Genomic DNA, 24,139 nt, shown 5'->3' with positions numbered 1-24,139 from the left:
ATCCAACATGGCGATTTGATATGGATTTTATGGGATTGTTAACGAGAATTCGCACTTAAAAATCTATTATTATTGACAAAAGGACCTACACTAAATAGAAAAATAACTCATCAATGCATCACTCAAACAACACGGCAAAGAATATTCATACGATATTATTACTTCAAATTAAAACCCGTTCGGAATGCGCATGCGTGATCCCGGGCAAAGCTAAATTTCACGCATGCGCCAAACAAATCCAACATGGCGACTTCATATCGATTTTATGGGATTGTAAGGAGAATCCGCACTTAAAATCTATTATAATTAACAAAAGGGCCTTCACTAAATAGAAAAATAACTCACCAATGCATCACTCGAACAACACGGCAAAGAATATTCATTGTATTATACGCACTGAATTTAAACAAATTAATTAAAAAAGCAAATTTTATAAAACGAAATGGTTGATATTTTAAAAGTTAAAAGTAATACGTAGTTAAGAATAGTATACGATTGAATTAATTAAAATATTTAAAGCAACACTAGCGTTGAAACAAATCTAATAAGTTACAATAAAATTATTAACAATGAAAGAAATAATTAAAACTTGAAATTAAACGAACACGTCCGAACGATGCACTTGCACACCACGCAATGAGACTCGCAGGTCGTCTAGGTAGGGTACCTAAAGTGCATGCGCGAACCTAGGGTTGGTAATCGATAAAGTCTAGAAGCTGCATAAAGTGCATGCGCGAACCCCACTGCGAGAAGGCATACGCCTTGGACACAAAGGGGCGATATCGTCCGCCATTTTGTGGACCCCTGCGCTAACCTAACAACAGGATGCATCACAGGGCGTACAACGTGACGCAACACGCAGCGGACACAAATAGGCGATATCGTCCGCCATTTTGAGGATGCCTGCGCGAATCTTACAATGGGAGGCATCACACGGCGGACACAAAGAGACAATATTGTCCGCCATTTTGTGGACGCCTGCGCGTTCCCTACAATGCGATGCAACAGGCTGAGGACTCAAAATGGCGATATCGTCCGCCATTTTCTTCATACGAACTCTTGGGTGGGCTCGTAGCCGCCATTTTAAACTACCTGTACTGTCGCCATTTTGTATTGAAACATTAGTCTGGACAATTATTTGCACATAGTCTATTAAAAGGGGATAGATATATTAAAAGGGGGTTTCATTTTTTGAGAAATTCTTAGAAATCTCATATCGCAACATTATTTAATTTAAATTTATAAATTTTATTTACTCAAATCGTCAAAATACAATAATATTTCCACAATTTTAGAAACAATGTGTAAAAACAGTGTTTTAAATGCTCAGTGGCAAAGTTTTACGTGGGCTGTATACTGTTTTTGCACTTTCATTTTGAATTCCAGTTTAGACTACTTATTTATACTTCCTATTTGATTTCAACTGGTTTTAGTTTTTTTAATTTACTTTAGAAAAGAAAGCGTCTCGCAAAACCTCACAGCGATATTCTACTACAATTTATATGATAGTATAAATAATAATAATTAATAGTATTATATCCACCATTTTAATTAATGCAACATCATGTAGTTTAAATAGACCCTATTTATACTGAATTATTATACACATAACAGATTTTATTTATATAAAAATAAATTAATAAGGGGACGTTCATAAATTACGTGACGCGTTTTTTTCCCAAACCCAAAATATGGATTTTATATTTTATGGTAAAAAGAATTTTTTTTCAGTTCTTAACTTCTTAATTAGGTAATCTGTTTTTTCAGCGGAGAATTAAATCAGAAATCGATTAGTTATTCGCATAAATGAATAACAATCAAATTATTAATGTGAAAAATATGAATGAAATTATTTTTAATTGTTCAGTGGCGAAGTATTACGTGGGCTGTATACTGCCACTTTAGACCACTTGTTGCACTTTCATTTTGAATTCAACTAACTGCTTATAATTTTTTAAGATTTACTTTGAAAAAGGATAACGTCTCGTAAAATTTAATAGCTACACGCCACTACAGTTTTTATTACGTTAAAAATAATAATAATTCTTTCAATTGTTAAATAATTTCCGCCATTTTATTCAACGTTGATACGTCGACTACGCAGGCGCGAATTGTTTCATCGATTGCAGGCGCCATTTTTAAATAAAGTCCGTAATTTTCTGAATGCAGCCATATTGTATTGTTCTTGAAAGTTCTGCGCAGTCGCGTTGTTTTACGCCATTTTGAATTTGAGTAAGTTCTACGTAAATTATTTACACTGTAGAGTAGAAAATTAAACTTAATATATAAGATAGTTATTCGTATTAATGAAAAACAGACATGTTTTTTATGAATTAATGAAATTATATTAAATTCGCAAAGTTTAGTACAGCGTAGGTCATACGAGTTAATGTCACAGTCGCCATTTTATACATCATTTATTTATTGCGTGCGCTGCCGCGATGGGGGCAGGTAGCCGCCATCTTAGATAAGCTCAGTACCATTTACAACAGGAACCGATTTGGTGCAAATCTGCTCCTGCTGCACTTGGTGAAAAAAATATATTGAAAGAACTCACACGTGGGAAGGTACCCCCACGAAATACCGGCGTCAAACAGTAGCATGTGAATGCTACTGTTATTTGTACGTTGAGTGAGGGTTGAGTGGGAGCTTTCTCTTCCCAATGATATCCTATATTCCCACATAAATCCGTTCCCTTAATCCTATGCTTTTAAATATGGCAATCCTACTTATAAGGTATATCAGGCTACCCACTAACAGCTAACTCGTTTGCCGTCAGTGGCATAATAGACTCTCTTCCATTTTAAATTAAACTAACCGGCTAAATTTGTAAAAACCTCTTTGAAAAAGAATAATATCTCGCAAAATCTAATAGCGATATGCTACTTAAGTCTTTATTACATTACAAATAATAATTCATGTAATTATATCCGCCATTTTAGTGCCACGTATCAAGCTTATACTACGCAGGCGCGCATTGTTTCATCGATCGCGGGCGCCATTTTGAAATACCATATCCGCCATTTTGAAACGTAGAAAATTCGACGCAATTTCAATTTTTTATATATTTTTGAAAAGCCCTATGTGCATATTTTCGTAACTAACGTAACAGTCATTAACGTATTTAATGAGACCTAAATATTGCGTATAATACAATGAATATTAAAGTTTATTGTACGGCAATGATTGGTGAATGGGTACAATTGAAAATATTATGTTCGATAATGCAACTTTTCGCGTAATTAACATAGCTGAAACCGCTTGATATAAGAGATGGGACAATTAAATCGACTTACCTATTCCCTCTGCAAGTGTAAACCGAAACCGCGACGGAAAACAAAAAAATCAAAAACACTTGCACTAAAATCACAAAGGAGACTGAGGAAGATTTAGGAATTTTAATTAAATCAAACAAATAAAATAAAAAGGCGGAACTGAAATAAAATAAATAACGGGTCCGTTCCCGACCAAGTCTAGACTGCAACTAAATACGATGCCCTAATAGGTATAGCGTCTCATATAGGATACCTAGAAAATCGATGTGCATTTGGGTGCATGCGCGGTGCTGCACTGTGGCGTCCTTTTATTCCCGCCAATATTTGAAATGGATGACCTTTGACATTTGTGTAATGGCAATAATTTATTTTATAGTTTCTTGTGTTTTATTTTACGCGGATATTATAAATTTAGTTATTAGAGGATTTTAACTATTGGGAATCAGGGTATAGGTATAATAGAATGAATAAATCATGTTAAAAATCCGTAAAACCATATTTAATTTCTATTTATCTTACGAATTCCGTGAAAAATTTAATACATATACTCTTTCTAACAGTACGTGCTTTAAGCATGCATTCCTAATATCGTTGTTTAAACTAATAGGTAGAATTGAGAACACTCAATATTTCAGTCAGATTTTATCGTAATATATATTAATTACTAGCGGTCCGCCCCGGCTTCGCCCGTGGTACATATTCATTTTTTCTCTACACAAGAACCATCCTGGTACTTCAAGGAATATAATAAAAAAAGAATTATCGAAATCGGTCCACCCGTTCTCGAGTTATGCGCTTACCAACACATTTTGCGATTCATTTTTATATTAAAGATAATCTGTAGAACTTCTGCCATCCATTAAGGGGTAAAAAGGGGGAATAAATACGTAAACATGTCGTTTATCATTGTTTATGTAAATATCATACGAATTTTCATTAAAAATGCGCATCATAAGATCTTTTTCAGCATGCGTATATTATAAGAAGTATTTTTCATCAATTTTACTTTAGAAAATATGTATTCATTGTCATATTATAAGAGCCCTAATTGTGCTGAATCCTTTGCTCCGAATTGTTTAGTACCCACCTCTATGATGATTTAAAGTGTAGCAGTTATTTTCACTCAAATCTGATTTTTTGAAGCATTAGATATATTGAAGAAATATTCGCATTAAGGTATGCATGTTTATTTCATTAATTCGCAAACATTTTAGACATAAGACAATAAATAGGTAGTAAATTATTGTATGATCTACTCAGAACTATTTGTGAATATATGTTCATAAATAGTTCTGATTTGTGATAAATTGAAGATTTGTATATACTGTCTGTAGAAAAAAGTCTATACTGTCTGTAGTAATATAACAAACAAAGTAAATTGTTAGGATCCAGGATAAAAAGACCGATTTAAGTAAAATAAATTTGCTTTATGCGCATTGCAAAATTTGCAGCTGCAGCAATCATATTGTAATAATACGTTTTAATATTAATCACATAAGTTTTCGGAATATACTGCTTATAATAGCAGAATAAATAATACCAGTTTTACCACCATAAGCATAACACTTTGGTTAAATTAGTACCCTCAGCATAATCCTTAACAAACATTTGCCTTGCCAAATTTGTATTTCCCCATATATCATTCGCACACAACAAATCGCTATAGCAACACAAGTATACGCTTCAACAAACAGACAAACAAGCATACTCACATGGTATGGGCGTCACGTATTTCTCTGGGTCAGTAGCGATCAACCGCCTCCTCAATTCATTCCGACCAACCCCGGGCGCACCAACTAGTACTATTGGTCTTACGAAACCTGGTCTTGGATACAATCTGGCCACTTCTTCATACGTTGGTATCATTTCACGGTCGAAATCATCGTTTTCTTTAATATCGTAGATGATTTTCTTCACTTTTGGCATAGATTTGCAAGGCAGTAAGGCAGTGGCGTTTGCTGTGGGCGAACATGGCGTTTTTGGACTGCAGTCTGAGCTCGCATTGGTTGGTGAACAGAGGGCTGGCTTGCCTGGAATTGAGTTATAAGGCTAGTATTATAAGGCCATTTAATTATACTGGTTAATATATAGAAACATACATTTGCTTGTCATTGATAAAAAAATACAGTAAAAATAACAAAAAGTATAAAACAAAAACGCAAAATATCGTCAAAATGGTCTCCACATCAGAATTTGTAGCATAGGAGAAATTAATTTAAATATAATATGATATGATAGTCATGATATATTGTGACTGAGGTTAACGATTATATTTTACTTAATAACCTACATCTATTGTCTAACTACACAATCAAATCATTCTAGAATCGTTATTGCATCAACCTTATATTCAGAAAATTAGCCTATACTTGTATCCTTTAAATACATAATCCATACTAATATTATAAATGCGAAAGTAACTCTGTCTGTCTGTCTGTTACTCAATCACGCCTTAACTTTGGTATGGAGATATTTTGATACCCGAGAAAGGACATAGGCTACCTTTTATTTCGAAATATGTACCACGGGCGAAGCCGGGGCGGACCACTAGTATGGTATAAATAACATACCATCCAAAGTCTGTGGATCGCTCTGTCTCTCATGAATAATCCTTCCTTCTTGTAAAGCCCGTGAAGGTATCAAACCGGCTCTCATAACCCTATCCCCTTCACGTCGGGCTTGCCACCTGGGAACACAGAAAGAAGAATAATATACTTAATAATGAAAGAAACTCTCTCAAAATATATACAAAAGGACATGAAAAAGTTGAAGGAAATATGTTGGTTTTCACGAAATCTGTAACATATTGGCAATAATTCAATTTTTATATTTTAAAATAAATGCCTTGATGCACTCTTTTCTATTCGTAATCAAAGTCCATAGAATTGTAACTTAAAAAATAAGCTTAATATATAGCATGAATGTGAAAACTGACAAATACAAACGATTTTCTAATAACAAATTGTCTAACTAACACTTATTATAATTAGTGTCCAATATTAATTAATTAATTGTTTAATTAATGTCAAATTTACCCATTATCCGAACTATCTAAGTTTGACACCAATCAATAATGAATATCTTGACTGATCATGTCAATGTCAAACTTTGTTGTTTTCCTGTACTCAGTGAAAATATTGTGTAATTTTTCAGTTTTATGAAAATTTATGTTAAGTGAATGATTATAAGCCAGTTTTAATGGAATTAGGGATCAGGTAGGTTTTAGAAATGTATTATTTGGGTTGTATTTAAAAAATTCGACCAAAGATGATTATAATTGCATTAGTTTGTTTATACTTTAGGGAATATTTGCAAATAAATAGTTTCTACTAATTTATATCCAATTTGACTTCATTTATAGGAAGGCATTTGTATCATTTCAATTAAATACAATGTTTACTTTTAAATGAGTTTTGCAAGAAAATTTCTGAATTACTCGATAAAGGCTCTATTTTCTTCAATTTTTTGTATTATACTGAATTTATTTCTTGTTCATAAATCTTAAATAAAGTTTATATTAGATAATTTTCATTTATATAAGAGGTAATTGTATGATGTTTGGGGAATAATGCTGAGTTGTAGTCGGACTAAGCTTTACCTGTAGCGAGGGCATGGAAAAGCTTACTTTCTTTGAGCGATGTAACCAATATGATACAAATGATATTTAAAGCAGCATATAATTGGGGATTTTATATACAATTCTAAGTAACTCATTTGTTTCTGCATCCTTTCACATTCTAAAGGATTTTTTTTTTTTACTTTGGTTTTTGGTTATTTCATTGTATAGATAATGTATTGGATCACAACAACAAATTTTCATTTTGTTCAACAATAATAATCTTGAATGGTTTTATGACACATAGAAGATAGAAAAATGTAGAGAATTATTATGAGGATTAGTAGAAAAAAAATATGAATAGAATTTCTGGTTTTTGCTATTGATGTATGCAATTATTTATTGGCTACTTTATCTATCTCATTATCTATCTAAGATAAAATATACCAAGTGTGTGTGTGCGTTACATTTACAATTATATATATATTTTTTATTTTAACACATTTGAAATGTATTTTTTTTAAGATTATGAGAAGGTAGTATAAAAGAGGCGTCCATTAATGACATGGGTTGTTTCAGTGTGTCAGGAAGGGCTCACGCTACACTTCACGATACTTGAGTTACGGAAGAGAGAGGGGATCAGCAAATAACACGTAATTTACCTCACATCAAATATGCTTTGGCCTTTGTTTACAGGCATTTTCAATTTAAATATTTCTTTTTTTGCTAATTGTGCTTTCTTTTTTTTTAATACTCGCACTTGTTCACAATAATAGTTTTTATGTAAGAAATTAGTTTGGGAGCGTGTCGAGCCAAACATCATGAACATTTTTGTAAAAAAAGGAACAGGGGGGCCGGTCAGTAAATCTATAAGAACTGGCGGGGGGACGCCCTTGTGCATGTCGCTACCAGGGTGAACCTTCAGTTCACCCCCGCGTCCGCGTTAAAATGTAGAAGCCCTTCTGGCTAACATTGAGAGACACCACACAAAAAAAAAAAGACATTCCCTTACTTTTTATTTGCTTTTTCAATCGACACATATAGAAACTACTATACTCTTTCATATGTGTTAATGGTACTTTGCATATTCAGAGATGCAATTGAAGAAAAGAAGCTTTTTTTATACCAGTACAAAATATTAATCGTAATACATTAGGTATATTTACTTTAACAGAAGTCTAGTGTAAAAAAATGCATTGAGATGCGAGCTTATTGCTGGAATTTTTATAAATTTGTAACTATTATTTGATCTTGCAATATATCGTAATGGGTTATCTTTCACAATTTCATAAATTACAATGAAATGTACATATTTTAAATGACTTCATTTTTGAATACCTCTTTCATATAGTTAATTAAATATGGTACGCTTCTATGAAACATTTAATTACTCCGTTATGAGTTTGCAAGATCTAAATGTGGGTAGTAACCTAATTTTCTAGCTTTATTAACTAAACTAAGCTTCAAGCAGTAATTAGGTCAGAGCTTTGTGACCCTACATTGCAGAAAGCACTAACTAACGTGTGTGTGGGCGGAAAGAATCTGCACTTTTTATAATTTTCTTCATTTATGACTTGGTGAAATAAAATTTTGCATTTTTAATAGTGCAATGGAGTTCGCTGATTTACCCGAGTTTTATATTAGATTGAAGTAATTTTTTGTGATGTATTTTAGAGGCTTTTTAAATATGTATTGCTTTGAAGGATGAACTATCGAATATAAATTTTTCGTATTATTGTGTTAAAACATATTTTTGGAAGAGGTTAATACTAATGAGTGTAATATTGATTATAAATAAATCGACATATAACTGAAACGATTTGTATTGTATATTTAGTAAACATGAATGTGAGGTTATTTAAACATATATATAGATGTATTATTGCTCTTTCATGCCCTACTGACCTAGATATCACTGAAATTTCACATACCGATAGATACCGATCCATAAAGTGCACAATTTATATGATACTAGCAAAATATATCGAACTATGTCCATAATAATAGGATACAAAGTAGAATATAGGGGGGGAAATGATATATATATGACTTTTCATGTTTTTTTTTTTAATAAATATTAACTCACCAATACGCATCATCCTGTGATACAATATGCAATATATCTCCCTTCTTAAAATTAAGGCCAGCCTCTTTGCAAGGAATATATGGATCTTCATCAGAGTTATAGTTGAATAAAGCTCGAACCCTCACTTTCGACTCACGACTTCCTCCCTTGCCGAATGATGGCACCAATTTGAACGTTATTGTCCCTTCCGAACTTTGCTGGAAATAAAAACCAGATCATTTTAAGAGGTCTGATGATAGCATGATTTGTTTAGGACTTTAGGTGACTCTGACTTGGGACTTTTGTTTTTCCTTTGGGTCTATATTGGTAGTATAAACCGAATAATTTTAAAAAGTGGCTATAATTTGAAGAAGAACTTTACTGGTCGATTAGCGATAGAAAAGAAGATAAAAGTTGAATTTTTGTTGTTAATTAAGTAATAATAAATTAATGGTAGTACCATTTAACATTGTCATAATTAGCGTTAATTTAACTTTTTATTTACGTGAATAGATAAATATAATTCAAACTATACACGTTCTAGTAGAACATACAAGATAAACCACTTGGCCTTAAATAATATCGATCCATAAACTACGAGGATCGCACAATGCATGTAGTTATAACATGTGTGCCCCAATATCCTTCGATAGGTAACAAGGCGGTACAGTTTCATGAATATATAATATGTTTGTGTTTGACATAACGAGGCCAATCTATTGTAGGGTATAATTTCAATTTATTGTTCTATTCATTGGGGTGTAATAACGGTTCTATGGTTTTTTGAAAGATGGTGAATACTATATTGCTATACTTATACAAATGTCGAATTTAAATAGTTTATTTGATAAAATTTAGTTCTTATTTAGTTCACAAAAAGATTTTTAAGAAATAGTTTTTTTTTTATAACGGCATAAAGTACCTACGCGGTTAGTGGAATAAATTTACATTTGGAAATGATAATATTACTTGAATAAAATGAGTTAAAAGTTACTTCGGCGTGATTTATGCATGCGCAAAATTTATCTGAAGGATCATTAATGTTACTTTGCTCTTCCTAGTGGGCTTAACTGTTTTTTAATCATAGTTTGTAGTTGTAGTGCCTTAATGTACTATACATTTCTCAATGCTATTTTTAGACAGTAATAATGTAATTGTTTTTTTTTTTTATTTCAGAATACCAGAAACGCATCTATAAAATAGAATGTCGTGAGTAGTAAAAAATAATTGATATAAGTACATGTAAAAGTAGAACGGGAAGACGCTTATAGTATAAAAGTGGGTAGTTTGAGAATTTTTTTTTTTAATTTTTTTTAATTTTTCCAGCGAGTTAGCGAAATCATTACCCGCGTAAGGGCACTCCACGTACCAGTATGTCGAGCACATCCGCCGGCGTTTTGTTCTCCACACTTATGCCGTTCACTTCGATGACCTCGTCGCCCGCGTGTATGAGGCCGGATCGATCCGCCGCCCCGCCGTGCATCACGCGAGCGATCACAATTTTACCAGTCTCTTCGTCCGTTTTTATTGTCGCACCCTGGAAATGACGGGTGACGTTTATGCACACTGCACAAAGCCTTTGTAACCAATGTTCATTGTTTCGAATAGGTAGGGATAAAGCGGGACACGTCAATGGTGCCGGTGACATCGATGCGATTTTATTGGGCTACTACTTGACAAATATTTTAATATCAGCGACGGCCAAATATTATATTACGTTCTCAGCTCAATTTTATCAATTTCTAGATATCTATCATTTAACAATTATTGACTATTACCTAGAATTGCTTCTCGATTGCTAGGTAATAGCTGTATTACGCGGTAATATGGCAAATTGCTATGATCATTTCACCCCATTTAAAGTTGGCAGATAATGTCATAGTTCATTCTGCCCCTTAAAGTCATTATGTATTCCGTTCCATTCAATTTGCTTCACGTACGTATGACGCAATGCTGAATACGAACAGTAATTATTAAGCAATTATTCAGTAACCTGGTTCTTTGGATTATATAGAGCACAGAACGAAACATATTGATTTAACATACGAAAATGGATAAAAGCGTTGGCGAGACGAACAAATATTTGGCTCATCGCAAATACTCATTTTGGCAATTATAAATTGGATCGACACCGCAAGCAGGCCGCGGATCGCGATTTGGCCTGCTCTCTATTACACCAACTATCATCGCATTGAAATCACAAAAATAATATGATTAAATAATAACATTTAAACAATCCCAAACTTAAACAATAAGCAATCTGTATTGTGTTAAAAATAATGAATATGTGACATAATAAAATAAAACTGTCATACTAGGGGATGCAAAGAAAACACAATACAAATTGTGCCAACATCTAGAATTAGCAGCTAATAATAAATAGTGACCAGGGTGATAAATGGATATGCTAAACAATAAAAGATAATACGGGGGATGGTATGACTGATGATAACCAACAATGATGAGTGTAGGAACAAATAATGATACTTACCACAATTGGCTCGGCACTCTGAGCTCCACCCTTTTGATAAAAGATTAACATTGAATATACCCAATACCAAAACACACTTATCCTTTCCTAAGGAATCATGAAGATTCCATATTATGCCAGCCCAGTAGATAAACAAATATACAGAATCTTTAGTAAAAAAAAGTAAATGATTACAGTGATAGTAGACAGAAACACTAAAGGCATTACTGTCTTTATAGATTGTTGAAATAATTTTATTTAAGAAATGTATTAAAATAGTTTAATCTATAAAGAAAAATTTATTTTGAAAACATACCACAGAATTGCCTGCTATAAATGCCCTCCAAATATAGATATTAGTATATAAATAATATAATAAACATAAATAATTAAATATTAACCCATATATAATATAGCTGCTATTTCTAAATGATAACACTTATATTTGAGCTCAAACCCCCTAGCATAAAATCTTTATCCACATAATAATAAACCTCTTTCACTTATGGTTATTGTTTTAGATGTATTATATAGATGAAGTTGTTTCATACCAAAGGCTCATCACTTTTGACTAGTTGAACTATCTTCACCGTCTCCTCATCTTCATCAGCATCGACTGGGATGTCAGGCAAATGTGGATAGTAATCTTTTTGGGCCACCGCATCATGAGTGCACAGTATGGCCTGACAAATATAATAAAATCAGACCAAAATCTTTTAACATTCTAAGATAACACCAAGTATATACCATACCTGAAAGTGAGGTTTCTGAAGCAGACTCAAAAGCTCTTGGAACTCCTTAGAGACTGTCTTAAGCTCACCAAACATTTCCAACACTTCTAGTGTCACTTGCATAGCATTAGATAACAAAGGATAAAATTTGTCATCCCTTCCTTTCGCTACTATTTTATTATGAACTTGGACTAGAGCGTGCAACTGCTTTGACTGTAGTAATTCACTTAAAAATGCGACGTCTTCGCCATCTGACTGGACTTCTTTTAAAGACGTTAATAACCTAGTTAATGCTTAAAAAAAAAATTACATATTATAGTGGCTAATGGGCATTAAAAAAAATATAATAAGTAACGAATGGAATACGTACAAGGATCCCAATTCTCAGTTGGATTGGACATCATCATTTTGACTGGAACTTGTTAAATTCTTGATAGCATAATAATAGGAAACACTTATTTGGTATTTAAAACACTTCTTACGTTTTATCCTAATTCAGAAATATAATATGGCTATACAAAAACACATAGGTACGAATGACAACTTGAATAAAATATAGAACACATTTTGGTAGAGTACGATGATAAATTTAAGTTAAAGTATTTTCAGACAATGAAGGGTAAAATAGGAAGAAATAGTTTTAAAATGTAGTTATGAATAAACTGGAAGTTAGAAATAAATCTATAGTGTTAAGTGGTTGAGGAGCAGGAAGAAATTTGTCCCATAGATTTTGACAGAACTAAAAATAGAGATTAGAGAACATCAATGAATGAGCAATATTTAAGTTATATAGTTTATCTATAGAATAAAAACTTCAGACTGATAATAGAAGGCAATAGAAGGTAAGCTCCATTGGACTGGATATTACGTACTGGATTGCATTCAGAATTGTGCAGGAAACAGTAATTTATGCACTCAATTTTAGTCTCTCTTTAAAAGTTAAAGTATTTTTAATATGTAAAATTCTAAAACAAATAAAAAAATGTATGTATTCATTTTTTTATAAGGCTCGCTTACCTTTTTTTACTAAAATAAACATTCACTATAAGACTGCTGTATGAACTGTCGCAATGATAATATCAACGTGAATGGTCCTTACTTCTTATCATCATATAAACCCTGTGGGAATTTTTAATGATTTACTCTAGCGCCATCTAGTGAATCATAGCAATGATTACACAAGTGAGCTTTACTACCTATCCACCATGTAAAATTTGCCTGACAATTTTTTATAGGAACATTCATTCTACGCTTTTCAAAAAATAATAATTTATTATTTATATTCGAATTTTCATCAAATTATAGATGCTTATAATGCGCAGTTTTCAGGCTCTATATATATAAACGTCATGCGTGCGCAATACATTCAATAAAAACTTGTAAAGCGCATGTCCAAGAATTAATAAGGTAGTTTTCAAGCTTTGAAATAAGTTTGAGCGACGTGAAAAATAATATTTAAATTATAATATCAAGTGACAAACATATTGCTTACTTTTCAAGGTGAGAAATAAATAGTGATACAACCCTTGTTAATTGTAAACGCGTTACGTAACGAAATCTAAAATTATAAATGAAATCATACACAAACCGGCTCTCTATCATTTGTTCAATGGCGCTAGTGAATCGATCGGTATCAAGTGTACCTACAGTGGCTATCCGCACAGTGAAAACTGTTATTCGAACTTAGTAAATAAGAATTAACGTGCTCAAATGCTTAATCAATTTTATATCTTGGTATTTGTTTTGGTTCTTATTCACATAAGACTCTTACTAAAATTAATACCAAAATACAGAAACATTATAATGACCAGCGTTGCCAATTTATTACCGATTTTTTCTAGGTATTGTAGGTGAATAGTTTTTGTTTTTTTGTTTGTTTGTATATTGTAATTTGTAAATAGGACTGCACTATGCGGGGAACCCGTTTTCTCGAAACTATCGTAATCATTATAGTTCTACCATGAGCTTAGTGTATTATGAATGAGTGCTTATAAATTTTGAGTGATTTAATGGATAAATGGTTGCTAAAAGGCCGAGATAAAAAGGAACCTGATAATTTTAGGGTAAGTTATTAACAAAAGTTATTTAAAATATAATTAGCGCGATAACTCGAGAGAACGTCTATTGAAACTGGAAATCAGCGAAACAAACTAGACATAAAAAAATGTATGCGTGTACTAGAGTACACACGTAAGAAGTGAAACTTCTTTATGACCTTAAAAATGTCACGAGTATGGCGTAACGCAAAAATGTCACGCGTACGGCGTAACGCAAAAATGTCACGCGTACGGCGTAACGCAAAAATGTCACGCGTACGGCGTAACGCAAAAATGTTACACTAAATTTTTGTCCAACCCCGATAAAGAAGTTTCACTTCAAAAATTATAATTTACGCAACTACAGATAGAGATTTAAACAGATTACAAGAAGTTATTGTCAATTTATAACTTTCAATAAAATGTTAAATTATAACATAACAAGCATAACATGGCAAAAGCTTTAATAATAATTTGTATGTAACTAAATACGTATATGAGTAAGGACTACATAATTTTTTATTTTTCCCATTACATCGTACAATTACATCGAAATATTTGCCTGTAAATTGGTTCTAGTATGTATATACATTTTTTTAATTTTTTTTTAAGTACACGTGGACCTAACAAACGGCCCTCACTCTAATTCACTCAAAATCATTTCCTAAATAGGTTTAATATTGTTTCTATTTTACCCTCTAAGATTTTACCATTAGGCCTAGTACGCAGTTTTCAAAATCCGAGTTGGCAACTCTGACCGCTTTTGAAGCGAACTTTTTATGATACCATAGACTATACGAGACTGATCACTGACGACTGTTGTGTCATGTGTGTACTGTGTTGTGCTTAGGTGTTGTGTGTTCGATAATAAGAATCCGAGGCTCGAAGGAAACTTCCTATGTTTTAAATAATACTAAGCCTGGATATAGTTTGGGTATGATGCATTTATCAATAACATAAATAATATTATCTTTAAAAACATTAAATATGTGTGATAAAATGCGATCATAGTTAAAAACGAAAAGTGAAACAAATTACGGTTAATGTAAACAAATGACGGCCGACAATTTTCGCAAAACCTGTGGAAATCTTACACATTTATGGAGTTTTCAAATTGAAGCTTTTTTAAGTTAACATCTGTGATTTTAGGCGGCCAAGGAGGACATTTTTTATGTTATAATATGTGTTCATTATTAATTGCAAGGATCATAATATGGTGTCTGCAGTATGTCCGAAAATCAAAATGCGCTTCGAGTGTTAAGACTTATGATGTTACTAGAATAATAATAGAAATCCTGATTGTGCATGATGTCATATATTATAAATGTTCATAGGTTGTAACATGATATGAATTTAGATGGTGCCTTTTACTGATTATTATAGTAAGTGGTGTGAAATTATGATCATAACACTTATTTTATGGAGATGTAAATAAAAAAGCATAAATAGAACAAACTTCATATTAGGATATTATGATATATTATTATGTAGAAAAATTAATTCTATAGGTATTTCTAATCTAAAAAATAAATTGTCTTTTTTGCATAAAGTTTAGAAATTAGGTAGGTACTTGGGATAATTCCAAAATTCCAATAAGATTTTGTAACTTTGTCTTAAATTATATTATTTAAAATGGTTAAAAGAGAATATTATAATACATTTTAATGTTTGAAGCTCAATTATTCATTGAACGTTTGATTTCAAATATTATTACAATTCATAAAATAGGTACATGTTTTTTATCAGTGATCTGTAAACTGTCTTTCAATAAATGCTCTCCTTGTTCACCTTTTCTTTTCAATGCTAATGTTTCTATTTTTAACAAAAACATGTGTTAATCTGAGAGATTATTTATGTGCAAACCAAATATGTTTCCTGAGTTTTATAAAATGAATATTCAAAAATCAAGTTAAAATATTATGAAAGTTAACCATCTAAATACAGATTTTCAACACAATTTAGTCATTATATTATTTAACTTTTTCTGTAGAAAAATGATGATGAGCTAATTAACAAGGTATTGTGTCCTTAAATATATTGTGTTATATCCTAGTTTTCAGTGGCAATAAAAATAAATACCTACTATGTTATAAAGAATAATAATTTAGTAATAGTCCGACCAATATTTAGCCATAAATTAACATAGAATAATTTTAATCAGATTAAAGTATTTAATGCTTAAAAATATATAGTTACATAGAAATAGTAATTAGTAATTTGATGAAATTTATTTTTTATGCTCGTTTTTAACAAATACAAAAAGTGACACATAAACTCATTTCCAATTTAAATAGAAAAAAAAGTTAAATACTTAAGTGTTCTGTGACATTAAAACAAATATTAATATAGTGGACTGTGGAACATATTATATGTAGCGTGCAACTTGTTGATAGGTGTAAGAAATGCTTAATGCCGGTCACGAGGTTTAAGCCGGTGCCGGCTAATGAGTCTTCAGCATCGGATGAAGAGTCTAAGTTGGAGCTCTACCTGCAGCAACAATTAGAAGAGGATGTTGCCAGGTACTCATCATTGTAACAACAAGAGTTTGTTCATACTTACAGTTCATATACTAAGTATAATGGGCCCTCTTCACAATGTGCAGCGTTGGGCGAGTAGAGGCAATCATGATAGTGTAGAGCGCCGAAATATCCTGTGATCGGCCGTTATTGTAGATGTTTATTAATTGCCGTAACCATTAAGTATCATCGACGTGATTTCTTGGGCTAATGCTGCCCATTGTGAAGAGGGCCCATAATACCTGGAACATTACTTGCCAAACATATAATTTATTCTAGTATCAAACTATTTTAAAATCAATCTACTAATCTCTAACAAATGCAATTTTATTTGGTGTTCACAGAATATTTGATGAATCAATTTATTCTGACCTTGAAGTGGTTTGTGGAAAGCTTAAGATACTAACACATACTTGTATACTAAAAGCACGAACAAATAAATTTTACCATAAGCTTGAAACAATCTTGCATGTCAATATAGAACGCCATACATTTGATGAAATTTATTCCTTCATAAGGTAACATTCTTATACATTTCATGAAATTTCATCATAATATATTTTTTTCTTCATTTAGAGATTTTTCATTCTTCTTTATTTTTTAGTGATGCATACACCGAGTGTGACATTAAAACACAAGAAAGAGAAATAATAAAGTATTTAAAAGCCAACTTCTTGTTCTTAAATACAGATAAAACTAAAACGGGGTACGCAAAAGAAGAAGAGGCTGATGTATTTTTAACACCTAAGTGCGTAAGTCCCTATGCAGAAGGTAATATACTAAAACTTAATTGTACCAGTCCGAATACTGAACTAACAAGAGAGTATTATGCCCTAGTACCAATAGAAGGTAATTTATTGGAACAAGAATTAAGTGAACAAGACGCTCTTTCCAATGCATTTCACTCAATTATAAAAACCCAAAATAAAGATCCACTTTCTGAAAATCTTGTACAACACGTTAAACCTACTACACTTTCACTTATCTCTAGTCATTCATCCAAAACTGTAAAACATTCCATTAGTTGTGATATTATAAGTAATTGTCGAGTCGCAAGTAATAGTGTTGCGGATAATAAAGTAAGTAAAGAAAATAATATACCTAATGAGCAAAAAGCAAAACCTTTTCAACAAATTGAATCAAAAAATACCACCGATCGTGTAGTAAAAAAAACATTTAATAGTGATTGTAATATAGACAGAGCATTCGACTCTGCTTGTTCCCCCGATAGCTTGATAACTGATGAACCAAGTTCATCTTCAGACTACTTGTCTGCTGCGTTTAACTGTTCCCCAGGTTTGGGTTCGATAGAATTTTTTCCTCAATTAAATGTTGGGGAAAATTTTACTAAAATGGACAACATCTTTACATCCTCTGATTCCGGTCTGGAGACCACTGGAATGTTGGAGAGTCTTAGCAGTCATAAAGATGTAACATTAACTGACTTTTCGTTGACGGAAAGCGCTTTGCATGAATCAGGCACCGATGATCAAAATCCCTCCATTGATTGTACATCTAATTCATACGCAGAGTCAGACCAATGTCAGCGATTGAGACAATTCGATACTAATGCAGATACATCTTTAAGGAGTTTAACTTCTGGGGCAAGGGAATCGGAGGGAAATGAACATAATGATAAGCAAGTGAAACAAAAAGATGTAGATCATTCCAATACGTCTAAAGAAGAAAAACAACGACAAAACGAAGAGATTGTTATCCTCGAATCGTCATCTGTATCATCGGAGACGGGGTCCTGGGAATCAATTTTTCCCCCGAAAGGGACGGTAGAAGAAATATGTGAAAAGTTTTTAAATAATGAACGATTACTCATGACTGAACAACAGTTGCGCACTAAACAAAAAAATTCGTTTAGTCCACCATCAGCTCAGATTGAAAAAGTAGAATGCAAACCAACACCATGTTTCATCGATGCTTCAAGTCTAGTAGATGAAGAGGAACAGATTAAAGTACAAGTCTTGAATGATATGAGTAGAACAAAAGGAGAATCTACAATGATGCCAAGCCAGCCATTACCTTGTTCCACAACCCATAAATTAGACATTAGCCCGGGCGATTGGTCTGAAAGTAATGACAACGATGATTCTTTAGAACAAGCTGATAATAAAGATCCTGATTCTATTCAAAAAGATTTATCGCCTACGATTTTTGAAATGACACCTATAACTGAGGATTCTTTATGTACGAATGCTTTCGAAAGTACAGTAACAAACCGAGGCGTTGACAAGCCAGAAGAGTCGCAAAAGTGTAGTGATATAGGAACCGATAATGAAAGTTTGTCATATGCAAGCACAGTATATGTCGCCACAACACCGCACAATTCAATTTTATCAGTAAACACGTCATCAGTTAAACAATTTGATATAGAAGAAACTAGTAACGATAGTGTAACTCTTTGCGAGAAAGCTCATGTAAATTTAAAGAAGTCCCGGTGTGACGAGTCATCTCCAATAGTTTCAGGAGGTTCACTAATAAGTCGCACACCTCAATTCGACAGTAACAACTGTAACTTAGAGGCTGCTAATGATTTGAAATCGCATGAAAATGTTATTACCTCGTCATGGGTAGTTGATATGTCATTTTCTGCCAAATCAGACACGGATAAGAACCTGAAAAATTATTACGCTAAAAAGCCTGGTGATAAAGTTTGCGAAGGCTTAAAAAGTGAAAGTAAAGATCGTCCAGATGGCACCAGTAAAAGCCGAGGATCTGTAGACTCCGATAGTAGTGAAAAATCGAGTCATAAATTTTACATCGACCTTTCAAGTTTACCTGATCCGTTGCCACCTAAAAATCCCATTGAAATTGACACTAACAATGAGAAAAAGAATATATTTTCTATGTATATTGACTTAGGTGATAAGGCGCCAGTGAAAGAAATGCCTGTTCGGCTTTCATCATCATTGAATGTGAAAAAACAAAATGAAACTAAACCATCACATATACCATCGAAAACAAATAAACAGTCAAAAAATCCTAATACGAAAAATATAATATCGACAGCTAAGATAATTGAATGCGAGTCTGTTTTTGAAGAAATCGAGTCTCTGTGTAACGATCCTAATATAAGTATTACTGAAATAATAGGTATTCCAGATAAATCTAAATCGTCTAAAGTCACTGAGGTTGAGAAGGATATGGTGAAGGAAAAGAAACATTCTCGAAGTGTCAATGGTGAGAATAAGTTAAAACAGAATTCTATACCAGTAATCCACGAGGAAATTACCCACAAATCTTCAGGCGACCTATTTGTAAGACTGTCGGATTTAGATAAGCCTGTTCAAAAGTCAGAAATTTCTATGCACGAAATACATACTGAAAAAGAAAACATCGATGTACGCATGACAAGATCAATCCCCGATCATAATTGGGGAGAGCAAAATTCATCTATGGCCTCCCGATCTATCGAAGTTTTAAGTTCATTCCACTCCGAAAATGCATTAAGTTTAAACAGATTGTTTCCGCATTTGAAAAATGAGTTTAGCAAAAGTATGCCTGGATCCTTATCCGCAAGGACGCGATCGCCCTTCAGGCCAAATACGATCATTAGCCCCGGGGAAGTGGAAGATCAAGCGTCTGATGTCTCAGAGCTGAGCAGCGTTCAGAGTAGCATGTGTCGATCGGTTGTCGGTGCGTATTATTCTTATTGTTATTTTATTATTACATTAATCACACGTTTTGATGTTGACACTCGAATTATATTTCAGAAAATAGTACTACAGAGGAAACTAGCCAAACCTCGAGCCTTATTGGGAATTGCCAATCCCGACTTGGGCAGGATTTGTTACGAATGTTTTTAGAAGAAATAGCCCCAGATGTAATCGTCGAGGTGTCGGGAAAGAGGATTAAAGCGCACAAGTGTATCTTGTCTTCAAGGTAATGTGTGGAAATACACTTGCTAATGAAAACAAATGTCATTTACTATAATAACCTACTTTATTTTAGATGCCAGTACTTTGCGGGTATATTAAGTGGAGGATGGGTTGAAAGTGCTGGAAATGTGATTGTTTTACCACCGTGAGTATAAATTATAAATATAGGTAATTTGTGAGTTTAATTTAAAAGTAGTTTGAAGTTTTATGTCGCAATTGGTTCAAAAAACGACCTGTGTAACTTTGTTATGTAATTAGGAAATGGGTCAAACTTTTCATAACTGGGTATTCTGTGAATTCGTCAAAATTATTTAATATAAACTTTAAATTTGAATAAATTATATTACCCACGGGTTGATAAAAAATGTAAGGTTCGTTCGGTTTGTTTGTATGTCAACTTCACACTATTCTTCAGAAGCAAACTCTTCAGGCGTACTTGAAGCGTTGAACAATTCATTGTCCAATTTAGTGACGTAGTATTCGCAAGCCGCGGTGACCTTGGACATCTGTCTTAATAAAAAAAATGTTGTGTGGTTTTATGAAACCACGGTAAAAGTGAAACTGTTCGAACGGTTCCGAACACTGCTTTGTGTAGCGCATGTCGCGTGACGGTCGGCTGCCGAGTAGGTATACCTACTCGGCAGCCGCGTTACACGCGACATGCGCTACACAGATCAAAAAGTTTGAGACGAGCGATGTAATAAAAGTTTCACTTTAAAATAAAATTGCAACTAACAATGAAAATGCTTATTAATAAAGCTATGAATTTTATATTCAAGGTTTTCGTTCAACGTGGTGCATTTTGCCTTGTGTCATATCTACTCTGGCTTGTCAACAATACCAGACTCTATAAGCATTGTAGAATTGGCCACAATAGCAGATATGCTGGGGCTGGAAGGGCTAAAGGAAGCGATTATGTTTACGCTTAAAGCGAAATATTGCCACCACTTCCATAGAGTAAGTCGATACTTATTTTCAAGTAAATGTAATGTCTCTTCAAATAACTACATAATGTTTTTTTTTCAATTTTATGTTTATTGTGCAACAGCTATAATATATAATATATTTTTGGCGATGTTCTGTGCTATGCTATGCTAATCCCATGCTTATTATTATGTGTGTATAAAATTATATTACTATAAAAATAATTGTGCAAATTTCAGCCCTGTCATGTTTGTACTGCTGGGGTGTTGGAATGTTTCCCACTTTCGTCCGTGTACGGCTTGGACGACCTCTATCGCAAATGTCTACGGTGGATAACAAAATACTTTTCCAAAGTTTGGCCCACCAAAGCATTTGCAACTCTTCCAAAGGAATTACTGGATAAGTGCTATCAGGAGCACATTGTCAATTTATCCACGGAAAATCTTATCGACACAGTCTACGGATGTGGCATTACAGGTAAACAATGTGGATTGGACATTATCTTATCGATAAATTTATTATCAGAGCTGCACATAGCGATTGATGCCTTTTATTGTAAATTATTATATAAAAAGTTACTGCAATATAAAAATATGATTGCACAATGGCGAATATGTTTGAGACGAGATTTAATCACTGTAATCTTATTTTATATCTATCGGCATCTACCTTATAAGCATTATGTAACATTTTTGCATATAAAGTGTATCAATATGAGTTATTTTAGAATCTACATTTATTTTGAATTGAATACTAATTCAATCTATCATGGATCTGAATAAATATTTTTAATTTCAGTTGCGTCATTACAAAACAGTAGATGGGCTGAGACAGTGGCTCGAATGTGCAGGCGTTTAGTTAACGCTGTAGCTCATTTCGCAGCGCCTAGACTCGTATGTGTGCTCGAAATGATCGCTTCTGTGCCTAATGACGCCCCACAATCCGCCAAACAAGCCCTAGACGACTGTTTAACAGCCGCCATTGAATGGGCCCCTCCTGATGAAACTTGTCGCGCTTACGCCTTCTTATCTAACCTTGTCAAAGAAATACGAAGTCATCAGTATTCCAAACCGGATCTTATCTCCAACGGCAACGAGCAAATGAAAATAAAGGACCCCAATAATCTTTTATACACCCACGCTGGCAGCTGGCGGTTGCAATGCGAAGGGACTCTGGTGCGAGCTGCTCCGCGGGTCGTTGGAACTCAAGCGTTTAAAGATCTACCTTCTGATTTGCGCAAAAGACTGCGAGAACTCGGTTGCATTATGTATGGACCCCAAGCTATTCCCATCACGTCCTCTCCTCTCCAAGACCGAAAGTCTAAGAGTGTATATCAAAACAAACCGAATAAACCAAACAACTATACCACCGCCACTCGAAGTTTAGACATGGAACAAGTACGACAGTCTTTTGTCCCGTACAAAGCTAAACCGATCAGCATGGGCGGGACGGAAAAACTAAAGAGCAATAATGAATTACGTGATAAGAAACCGAGCAAAGGCATCCCACCAAAAGTGAGGACGACAAAAGCACAAGAAGAACGAGCTAAATTTAATCAAATAAAAACTAATTTATCTCAAGACAGATTGAACACTAAGTCTAGACCTCATCCTTTCGAAAATACGAAACCTCGGTATTTAGAACCGAGGCAGTGTAAGGATGACAATAAAAAACTATCAACGAAAAAGTTGATGAACAAAATTGTATCGTCGAGCGAGTCTTCGCGCAATTCGAGTCCCGTTCTGCCTCGTAATTTGAGGATAAGTAGCGCGAAGGCGAAGGAAGTGAAAGCGCACACGATGTCCCAGGACAGCCTGGCGACGTCCTCGCGGCCGCGCACCGCCGAGCCGTCCACCGACTCGTTGAGCGAGTCGCAGACCAGCAACAAGTACGCCACCTACACCAAGACGAAACATACTTGCAGGGGATCCGTCGAATGTAAGTACGCGCGATTCAATTTTTATTCTTCACATAGTTGTGATATTCAAATCATGCCTTTCCCTTACAGCAGTGCGGTCATCGAAAGGGGTCGTATCATCGATGCACAGTTCCAACAACAGAACTAAAATACCGGTGTATTTGAATCAGAATTCAGTACCCAATAATTACGAATATAGAGAGCCAGAGGTGAACAAGCGACCGGGTCATTCTGCCACTAACAGAAGTGCAGAGGCAAAGGTGGCGCCGGCGTCTCCCAAATTGAAGAATAAGATGAGCATAAGAAACATCCCTGGGTCATTGATGAACGCAACTAAGTCGAGTTCGGCGAAGATGGTCACAAAAATAGTAAAAGATGGCCCACAAACTAATAAATTGAAACAAAGGGGGACAGCTATCAAGAATCCCCGACAGAACGAGTCTGATCGCCAGAAAGAAATTCCTGTCATGGGGCGGTCTGGTACATTCCTGAAGGATGAACCGACGTTCGGCGATAAAACAACCAACATTGATATAGGCCAATAGGTAAATATAGTTTAGGCCTAACGCTTATTTTAAAAACATCACGACAGTTTATTAACTTGTAGTAGTGAATAAATAAAACCAAGAAGACTTCTTCTGTAGTTAATGGCGATGGTTTTATATAGCGGAATTCGCGGGTTCGACTTCCAGCGTAGGGAAAGGTTGAACAAACCCAGGAGTGCGGCTGGCCCATGCCCTATTTAGTGATTACTAAAT

At 33.8% G+C, this 24,139-nt stretch overlaps 2 protein-coding genes across 5 annotated transcripts in view; one reads left to right on the top strand and one right to left on the bottom strand.

Annotated features, from left to right (window-relative positions):
- The window catches only part of metro (membrane palmitoylated protein 7-like protein metro), a 41,426-nt gene extending 28,271 nt beyond the window's left edge, over positions 1-13,155 (bottom strand). Inside the window, exons 1-8 of the mRNA XM_089697677.1 lie at positions 13,115-13,155; positions 12,468-12,609; positions 12,119-12,390; positions 11,918-12,049; positions 10,266-10,433; positions 8,918-9,114; positions 5,846-5,961; positions 4,988-5,305 (exon numbers count right to left, since the gene is read on the bottom strand). Of these exons, the coding sequence (XP_089553803.1) occupies positions 4,988-5,305; positions 5,846-5,961; positions 8,918-9,114; positions 10,266-10,433; positions 11,918-12,049; positions 12,119-12,390; positions 12,468-12,504 (1,240 nt within the window). The 5' untranslated portion in view covers positions 12,505-12,609; positions 13,115-13,155. The remainder of the gene's footprint in view (positions 1-4,987; positions 5,306-5,845; positions 5,962-8,917; positions 9,115-10,265; positions 10,434-11,917; positions 12,050-12,118; positions 12,391-12,467; positions 12,610-13,114) is intronic.
- Positions 13,156-14,079: 924 nt separating this feature from the next.
- On the top strand, positions 14,080-24,139 carry LOC149491454 (uncharacterized). Of its 4 annotated transcripts, none has more exons than XM_089694656.1 (10): positions 14,080-14,160; positions 16,527-16,652; positions 16,994-17,167; positions 17,254-20,297; positions 20,375-20,543; positions 20,613-20,684; positions 21,319-21,496; positions 21,703-21,940; positions 22,262-23,401; positions 23,472-24,139. In XM_089694656.1, exons 2-10 carry the CDS (start codon positions 16,543-16,545, stop codon positions 23,924-23,926), a joined length of 5,580 nt encoding a protein of 1,859 aa, XP_089550782.1. In that variant the 5' UTR covers positions 14,080-14,160; positions 16,527-16,542; the 3' UTR covers positions 23,927-24,139. The 4 variants fall into 4 exon arrangements, with proteins under 4 accessions (XP_089550782.1, XP_089550789.1, XP_089550775.1 ...); XM_089694663.1 differs by lacking the exon at positions 14,080-14,160 and adding an exon at positions 14,942-15,067 and having other exon boundaries at positions 23,475-24,139; XM_089694649.1 differs by lacking the exon at positions 14,080-14,160 and adding an exon at positions 14,942-15,067.

The sequence above is a fragment of the Colias philodice genome, chromosome 1, assembly GCF_061535455.1.
Source record: "Colias philodice isolate Cphi_HAF_F1 chromosome 1, ilColPhil1 Martin Lab GWU primary, whole genome shotgun sequence".
Classification (NCBI taxonomy): Eukaryota; Metazoa; Arthropoda; class Insecta; order Lepidoptera; family Pieridae; genus Colias; species Colias philodice.
The sequence above is the reverse complement of the archived record's forward strand: the minus strand, read 5'-3'. Positions and strand labels throughout refer to the sequence as shown.

Excerpts from the sequence above, each read along its gene's own strand:
- LOC149491454 (XM_089694656.1), top strand. The coding sequence starts at position 16,543 with ATGCCGGTCACGAGGTTTAAGCCGGTGCCGGCTAATGAGTCTTCAGCA. Across the intron at positions 20,685-21,318 it reads AATGTGATTGTTTTACCACC|GTTTTCGTTCAACGTGGTGC; the intron begins GTGAGTATAAAT and ends TTTATATTCAAG. Across the intron at positions 21,941-22,261 it reads CTACGGATGTGGCATTACAG|TTGCGTCATTACAAAACAGT; the intron begins GTAAACAATGTG and ends TTTTAATTTCAG.